The 9,467-nt window shown below is 37.2% G+C and overlaps 1 protein-coding gene across 1 annotated transcript in view; it reads right to left on the reverse strand.

The window, feature by feature from the left end:
* Positions 1 to 8,445, reverse strand: part of TNFRSF11A (TNF receptor superfamily member 11a) — a 45,650-nt gene extending 37,205 nt beyond the window's left edge. Inside the window, exon 1 of the mRNA XM_072411822.1 lies at positions 7,843 to 8,445. Within this exon, the coding sequence (XP_072267923.1) occupies positions 7,843 to 7,929 (87 nt within the window). The 5' untranslated portion in view covers positions 7,930 to 8,445. The remainder of the gene's footprint in view (positions 1 to 7,842) is intronic.
* Between the last annotated feature and the right edge of the window lie 1,022 nt (positions 8,446 to 9,467).

The raw sequence follows: 9,467 nt of genomic DNA on the forward strand, positions 1-9,467 counted from the left end.
GATGAAATCTTCCAATAGGGACACCTGTTCTTATACCAACTCTCTGGGGTGAACATTTTGTTCCCTTTGAATAAATGTCATCTCATTTTCTTTACGACAGGCAGAGCAGGAAAATCTCCCTGGTGGAGTGCCGACCGAAAAGGAATAACCCAATAGGGGTTTTAACCCTTCCCTGCTGTATACAAAACAAAAAAATTTGGCTAGACATACACTTTTCATATTCACATAACCCTTAGTAACGATAAAACAAAGTACTCCACCCAGGAGTGGCTGAATAGAGGCCATAGGTGAGAGGGAACCAAGAAAACAGGAAATGTGTTCCCTGGTCAGGAAGCACATCTGAATCACTCACTTGATTGCTTCCCAAATGCAACAATGTATGTTTTCCTAGGAATAATCCATGCAGCTGCCTTCCTCTGCTTCATAGCTACCCTTTTTGTTTTACAAGTACAACACTATAAATGATATAAACTGAAAACAAACTCAATGTTCATAGACCACTATTCCATTCATACATATATTTGTTAAAAACTTTCTTCTTGTTTTGTACAATTACTTGTAATACTTTTTATGAAGCTCATATTATTATCAACAAGCCCTATCAAATATAAATGTTTTGCTTACATTCATCTTTCTTATCTTTCCCGGCTGCCCTGTTTAACCTCCAGGAGCCAAGAAAATACAACGAGCATATGACGGCAATGGGTCAATCGTAAAGCAGTAGCCATGAAATTTAAGGAGAGTTCATAGCTCTGTGTAAGCAAAACATTGAACAACTAGCACCCCCAGGAACCTAAATGAGGTGGCAGAGGAATAATGAAAACGTTTTTGCTGGTAGGTAGGGAGATAAGTATATCCGCATGGGCAAAGCACTGCTTTACAGGAGTGTATTGTGATTGTCAGAATTTGGTCACATAATACAAAATGAGAAAAACAGCAGAGGAATCTGATGCCAATAGGGAAAAAATGAGGACATGTTAGTCAACACAATATTACCAGAGAGGATTAGCAATGTTCACTTTCCTCCATTACAAAATGATACCCACTTTGTGCTGCATTCACACATGCATGGCCTTGTGGTCAGTCTCTGGGAAGTAGATTGCAATGTGTTATCCAACAAACACATTAGTGAAGAATACATTTGAGCTTTAGTTCTAGTTTTTTATTTTCAAATACTAATATGATGAAAATGAATTGTGTAGTTTACTAAATAAAGAATATGTATCATGGAATTAAAATATTGCGGCAGCACAAATACATATAAATGCCAATTTCAGAATAAACCGACTCGGAATTGATAGAACTTTTGCCAGGACAGGAAGTAATGAAAATAATTCCAAACTCACATACGGTAGAAAAAAAAACACATTTTTAGTAATGGGGAAGAGTTAGCAATAGTGATAATATTTTTATTACAATATGTGTCTTAATATCAGCATCACAGCAACAGGGAGCAAAGGACGTTGCCTATGGGGACACGGGCAGAATAAAAAAGACAACATTTTTAACTCTTCCACTTGATTTATATGTTTGATCTCTATTAACCTAAATTAGCTAAAATGGGTACAAGAGTCCATGTTGCTAGACCATATATTTTAACCAAAAGTTTTCATATATGATTCTATGTGTGTTTAAACTACATAATGGATCTTATTCACCTATAAAAGCCTCTACTGTGTAGAAAATCAAAAGCACTAAAACTAGGTTACCAAGTATTCTCAACAATCTTTAGTATTCTCCTGCTACAAGAAAGGACAAAGAATGTAAGTGGATGGCAAATGAGCTGGGAAAGCACAAAGAGTAATTAGACAATGCCAGAAGAGAAAAGGGCTATAATGTACATGGAGGGAGGAGGCTGTGCTAGGGAATTGACTCTTCCTGGAGTAGTCAAATTCTCTAGCAAGTTGAGGCACATTTCAAGTTTTCACATATGAAATATATGATTATTTTGATCTCTATTTATAAAACAGGGAATCAGACATTCCCTCAAACATTCCCTTGTGGGGATCTTCCAGGTCCATGTGTTTCAATGTCAGTAATGGATTCCCATTAGGGAATGTTTGATGAATCAGATTCCCTGTTTTATAAATAAAGCCCTTAGTGTTTTTATCTTCAATGTTTTTTTAACTAATAAACCTAAAACCTTCTGCACTGATCAATGGCCAACACAATACAGGACCCTACTATATTTAGCAACGTAAAATAGCTAGCAAGTATTGGTAAAAAGGTCATTATTGCTGGTAATGATTCATCATTTGTCAAATCTAAACTCTTGCAGAAATAGTAACAGTTATATTGCTGGCAAAGCTGTGTGCTTTGTGGTAAAAAAAAGTCTGCCAAAATTTATGTCCCTGTTCTGTGGAAAAATAAACCGAGCCCTGATTGTAATAATAGATAATGTTAAAATGATAAAACATATGCTCACGGTTGTGTGCTGCTCTGATAATGACAAAGTCATTGAATAATAACTACAAAAGGCTGTAGTCAACAGTATCATCAGATTTTAACTGTACTGTATCCAGAACAATAATGTTTGCTTGATTGAATAGGATCATTACATTCTGTACTACATTACAGAAAGTACCTGCACAGGGTATCTGGTAATTAGGACGTAATTTGATGATAATTGCACCAGTGACCAGAAATGATCGAATTTGTCTAGGTCAACCTGGGACCGTTATGGTGGCTTCTGTTAGGCTGTTTATGGTCATTCTCTAGGCTAATAGGCAAACTATTGTTATGGAGAGATGGGCACTGAAATGATGGTCATTTAACAAAGCATGAAAACCCTTTTAAAAAAGAGGATCTTTTCTCTCATGTGACTTTAGAGTGACATAAAAAAGCATTTTTTGGCTGTACAAATGTCAACTACTTTTTTATGCTTTGGTATAGGGAGAGACCAAGCAGGCTTTATGTTTCAATAAAAGTTACAATGTATTATCTGAGAGCCCAAAATATTGCAATTTGGCAGAAAGTGAATAAGCATCTTGTTTAGGTGACAATAGAAGAGAAATAGACCAGGCAAGTGTTACAGTTACAGTGAATTATATGACAGACAAGGACAGTTTTAGATAATTTGGGATCCTGGGCAGGTGTCAAATTGACGTCCTAACCACTAGACAACTGCAGGCCATTTAACACAAAACAATTTATAAATTGCACTGTACACAGAAACTGCATTGTATTCTAAAACATACACAGAACTCTGGACTATATACACAAACATACACAGTGGTCTGTACTACTGCAATTATGGACTGTAATACACAGTCATGTACTGTACATGTAAACATAAATCTGTAATGCACACACAAACATACACAGATTTATGTACTGTACATACAAACACACAAAGTCCTGTACTTTACACACAAACATACTATTGTACTACTATTGTACTGTACACTCGGGTGATAAAGCAAAGCTCTTCTCTGCTTCTGTCCTTCAGTACAAAGAAAGGTGATCAAAGTCTATTGAGTACTGCTTTCCTCTTGCAGAAATAAGGCCCTGGACCATGCTTCAGACTCTGCTGTAATAGTAGAGCTTTTCATTTGCAGGGAATTATCAGGCCCCCCCTCAAAAGCCTGGTCTGTTGACAGATAATAGCCAACAAATTTCTGCTTGGCTGGGCCTGATTTAGGAAAGCTTTGAAAGACTGGAGTAGATAGACTATCATGGGGAACCATGGGGAGTGATTCAGGAAATCTATAATGGATTTGGGCTGATGAAAATATTTGCTAACTAAAAGCAAATGTTTTTTAGGAATTAATTTCAAGTTTGATGGATCACCTTGGTTCTTCCATGATGGTTTATCATCCCAACTCTTGGAAAGCTTTTTGAAAATCAGGCCGATAGGGTAAAGCCAAACATGCCCTATGTAAGCAGCATGTTTAGCTGCAGTATAGGAGGGAGAGACAAGGCAGGTTTACCTTGCAATAAAATATTGGAGTGTATTATCTGACAGACAAAAGCAAAATGACTGGGCAATGAAGCCAAATTGGGAAGACCACCCTGGAGTTTGAACTCTAAAACAACTCAACTCTTATTTTTACAAAGTTTTCAGTTGCTATTTGCAAGTTGTTTGCAGGTAACATACCGTACAAAGAATGTCAAAAAACATGAACTCAACAAACTGAACTTGGCCTTTGATTTTCTTATTTTTTTTTTTTTTTTTATCTGATTTGTTATCTACTTGGTATTTCCCTTCAAAAGCAGTTAAGCAGCTTGATGTGAAAAAAATGATCCCACATAGTTTACATAAACACACCTGTTAGCATGACTAAGTACCTAATCTGTGTCTTTTTAGTTTTTAGCAAATTGTGTAGATTTGTGATCAACACCACAGAGAACTATCTCTCTAGGGAAACTACCTATATAGTATGTATCTACCATTTAGATGTTCCTTTTCCTAATATACCTTCAAAATAATAGGGTCAAAACTCCTCCAGAAACTTTAGTGAGAGGATTGGCTTCTATTTGCCTGATCTTTAATCTAAATTTAAAGGTAGGGCTGATAAACAAAGGAACCCCCAAGAACCTTGGGGTCAGGATGCAGGTGCCCCAACAATATTCAATTTTGAACTATCCAGACAGAAAAACAAACGTTTTTTTGTAAATAGGGGGAAGTGAGTTTTTATACTTTGTTAATGTTTCTATGTGATTGGTAGCTACTTACTACATTTAAAGTGACTTATCTAACTATGAAAGGAATTGTAACCTACATGTTTTCTTTTTGTTTAACAGGCTACCAGTGCACCACACAAGGCTTTATTTTTATATTTAAAGCAAACAACACGGCTTAATATAAAAATAGTAATAAAGTATTGTTATAAATGCCTCTGCACTTACAGTTTTCTTTTATTCCCCCTGCAAAGTTCTGTAAATACCCGTTGAATCTGCCTGAGACGTTGACCTAATGCGGGTACCTGTGATGTGTGGCAACAATGGTGCACTGCTCCTGAATTCAGAGTAGAGTCGCCACTCCTATGTAGGTTGTGACTGTTTGCAGTACAGTGGGAAGAAAAAAGAATTGCAGCAGTGTGGCTGTCAGCATTGTAATTTCTGATTCAAAAGCTTGTAGCTTGTCAGTCAGCATCTGGCCACGCCAAACCCTGACGCCTATTTTCTAAATTAAAAGTACTGTTTCTGTTGTTGAACCCTTCCCAGTTTGAGCTGCAATGTCTATGTGAGGAGCTTGTGAGACAGAAGGAAGGTCTCTTGAGGTGCCATTTAAAATGAGCAGCTCATACATTACCATCTGTAGCATTTTATTGTATGCTGCCACAATGCAAACATGTGCATCTGTCCTAAGGCTAAAAACACACCCTTGCATTTTTTTTCCTATTATAATATGTTTCTACCTGTAGTAGAAATAGTACAATAGAAAAAAAAAAGAGTCACTCGCCTTTTTAGTGGATAATGCAGTATGGCTAACACACAATAATCATTTGCATTAATGTACATGCATGGCATAGCCTAAATAGGACTTTAACCATTCACCCAAAACAAGCTTGCTTTATTTACCAGTAGTACAGCTTCCACGATTTACCTCTTGAAACAGACAGAACCTATGTAAGCCTAGGTCATAAACTGGAAGCCTAAACAGATAATAAAGACCAACAAATGGAAATATAGAAATTGGGAACCAGACAATAAATTCCTATTTTAAAACTCGTGCTGTAAACAATTGTGCTGTTGAGAGCTAGGCCTCTTCCTTCTAACATTAGACTTCTTCCAAAATAGATTGGATTATATTTCATCTATTACATCCACATTTTCATTAGAAAACAGTAATTCTGCAGGTAGCACTATTGTGTAGTTGGTATTGGATGTGACATCTACTCCAGCAGTTTGAAAGTTTGCTTTAAACGTCTGACATTAGATTTTGCATTAGGATAATGTTTTGATTTTTTTTGTCATGTGGTTACAAATGTCCAATCACTGGCTAAAAAAAAACTTTATCATAGAGTGTTAGCTTTTTACAATAAACCAGTGGTATTGATAAACATGTGTTATCAGAGCATTATTTACAAATCATAAAGAAAAATATAAAAAGGGAAGCACTCTAAACTAACTTGACTTTGGAATGATAAAATAAATTTCATAAGGAGAACAAATAAATATATTTTGTAATATGAATGAAAAAGAAAAAACTCTCTGCTTTTATGTTTTGTGTTTATTTTGTTATTTATGGACCTATATGTGAAATGATGTTTTAAAATGTGTTATCATGTGTAATTGATAGATCTCATTTGAGTTTGTGCTAAGGTGGTTTTTGTCATGAAATGTGTCGAACAATAATTGAGACTGTTCCACCATAGAATCATGATGGTTTTAATATTTTAATGTTTACATTGTTATGTAGTTATTGCACTGTGGAAAAAAATCTTTGTTTTCTTTGTCTTGGGTTGGTACACTGACTCTCTGCAGTCCCCAATAATTTCTGGCATCTGCAGTCATCATGGTAGCCAGAAACCAGTTGGTTTTGTCTTGGCTGTCACTTGATGCAGTACTCTTGCATGAAAAGAGAGTTTTACCATCAGTTTGTTGCTCTAAAATACCCACCTAAAATATCATTTTAAAGTGGGACTAAAGCTAAAGGGGTGACCTAGGTTCTTGCAAAATTAAACAAATATGCACCGCCAATTTGTGCATTTTGGCAAACATACCAGGTCCCCGCTTCCCATCGCTGATATTGCCATCTTCTCTACTGCTTCTTTTACATCGGACATCTTCTTTCTATTGGGTGACCTCTGACAATGTAACTACTATATATGTGCATTAGAGTAGTGGTGTCTGGGAGGGTTTTTTTTTTTTCACTTTAAGGGGTTGGCAAAACATAAGCCCAGTTGTACTAAGAAAAAATCAAATCCATAATCATAGCATGTATCTTGAACCAAAGCACGGTGGCTTCATTCCCTGCTAGGACTGAAAACCATGGGTCAAAGAGGACAAAGATGGCTTTCCATAAAAATAATTCACATTACATATGTCGCTTTTATCCAGATGTGATTGGTGATATGACTACTCTTCAAATATTAGTTGTATTTTGTGATGCCACCACACTGAATATTTTATATTGGATTTTAAAAGTCATGCAATCATATCAGTTGTGTAATATAAGATTTACAGTGTGCTGCTAGATCCTGTACATTTTTAGCACACAATGATAGGATGTAGGGAGTTTCCGTAGCCCAGGCTTTCTTGTAAAACATGTGTCTAAGCAGCAGTAGACAGCAGATGAGGGGAATCTCCATTTACTCAGCTCACTTACTAAAAGCATGTCAGAACACACCCTGTTAGTGTATGAGACACTGATCCTCCTTCTGTCAAACACATATATTTATGTATGTTTCTAGTTTAAAGTCCTCTATTTAATGAGGCAACCAATGACAAATAATCTTCACAAATCCCTACCAATATGAAAGATTTCCTCTTTATAGGACCTCCTGTTTATCCAGTAGGAGGCAGCAGTGGTAGGTTGCATGATCACATATAGAACCTATAACTAGTCCTACATCAGAGCTCCTAAAACTGTCTGCAAGATGCAAAAACAGTGCCATAACCAATCAGACCTGCCATTTGGGTACTTCATAGGATCAAATGCACATCTGGACATGTTGCATGGGGACCATACATTTTCTTTCATTTGAAATATAAGAAAAATATAGTTTCTTTGGGCAACAGTTGCACATGTTCTCCAGACACTAAAACAGATGTGCTGCAATAAACCACTGCTCATTGCTGCTGTGCACAGGCTATCCTCTAAGTATAAACCACCATGTCTAATTAACGTACAGTTTCACATAGCAGTTACATTTTGCAAAGGAAAAAGACACTTACTGTTTCTGCTCCAAAACTCCAAAAAGTGACACAGAGTATCAAAATCGTCCATAATCTTTTCACCAAGCCTTCCATGCTTCTAGTCATTAAATGGTAGCTGATTCCAGTGTTCAATAGCCTTTCTCTGTCCTTTAGATGATCTGTTCACTCTTCTGTCTGGGGGTGATCTGAAATATGATCAACTTTCTGTCCTGGGGGTGACCTGGTAACCTCTGTGTCCTGGGGGTGATCCGTTCACCTCTCTGTCCTGGGGGTGATCCCTCTCTGTCCTGGGGGTGATCTGTTCCTCTCTCTGTCCTGGGGTGATCTGTGTGTGCTCCAGCCAGTCTGTAAAGTCTGTCCTCACCCTTTTAATGACAGGAATAAGAGTTCCAACTATTCCCTTTTATGCTGCCACAATCTCAGAATGTACTCCAGTCCTGACACAGAGCTGTGGTCATTCCCAGTCCTCATTTTTCTAAATCAAATTATTCCAAGCACTCCTCTTGACTTCTTCCTTCACCCACAATGTCCTTTCATGCAGTCAGTCACTGGAAACTGTCCCAAACGCCTGCTGATGGGACTTTGGGTTGTATCTTGTGTCTGTGCAATACTTCCCTCTGTGTGTGGCTCCTGCATACTTTGCTATGTTCCCAGATGTGGAGCCAGCCCCCTACTCCTCCCATACACTGGCTGCACACAGCCTGGAGACACAGCCATGGCATTCACTCATATACAGCTTCAGCTTTGCTAGACTCTGAAGGCTTTTTTAGGATTCATGATTCATATTAAGATGTCATAATTTAAGGTACAATAGATGGCATGCGGACAATTATTTTAAGCAACCCTGTTGCTAGAAAATAGGATACATTTTTTAAAGCAGAACTCTAGCCATAACAAAGCATAATAAAGAAGAATCATATAAAAAGGAATGTAACAATTCCAGCTTTTGTTGAGATATTCTGATTTTTTTTCAGAGAGTTCAAAGTACTTTTTCTGTCACTAGATGCTGATGACTGGTATCATTCTGGCCAAATCATATGGTGGTCCTGGAACTGCCACAGCCTGTAACTGGACAATGAAAATAGACACAGCGATGAGCTCATCTCTCATTCTACTCTCTTGTTCTATCAGTATACTTCTTGCCAGCTTATTACCTGACTGGCTCCTTCTTCATATTAGACTCCATCTCTACTATACAAGGACAGTAGATGATAACGCCAGATCAAATTCAGGTATTTACACTGCTTCCATTTGAATAAAATACATTTAATAATGTATTAAAGTGTATCTGTAGCCAAAATATTTTTATTCTTCCAAAAAAATTTTAAGAGAAATTTTTATTGTTAAAAGCAAGAAAAATATATATTTACATTTGCTATAGACAAAAGCACACTCGGGTCCTATCAACTGAGGTTTAACATAAGTGGCACCTGGCCACAGAAGATACTTCATCTTCATGACCTGCTACTGTCTGGAATCTGGAATAACAGAGTGCAAAGATTCACTGTAGGTAACACAGAGTGCAGGGGACAGGAGTAAGTAACACAGAGTTCACATGTCATAACTAAGTGACTCGGAGTGCAGAAGTCAGTAGTATGTAACACAGACTGGGGAGGTTGGTGGTATGTAACACAGAGTACATA

Source organism: Pyxicephalus adspersus, chromosome 5, assembly GCF_032062135.1.
Source record: "Pyxicephalus adspersus chromosome 5, UCB_Pads_2.0, whole genome shotgun sequence".
In the NCBI taxonomy this organism is placed as follows: domain Eukaryota; kingdom Metazoa; phylum Chordata; class Amphibia; order Anura; family Pyxicephalidae; genus Pyxicephalus; species Pyxicephalus adspersus.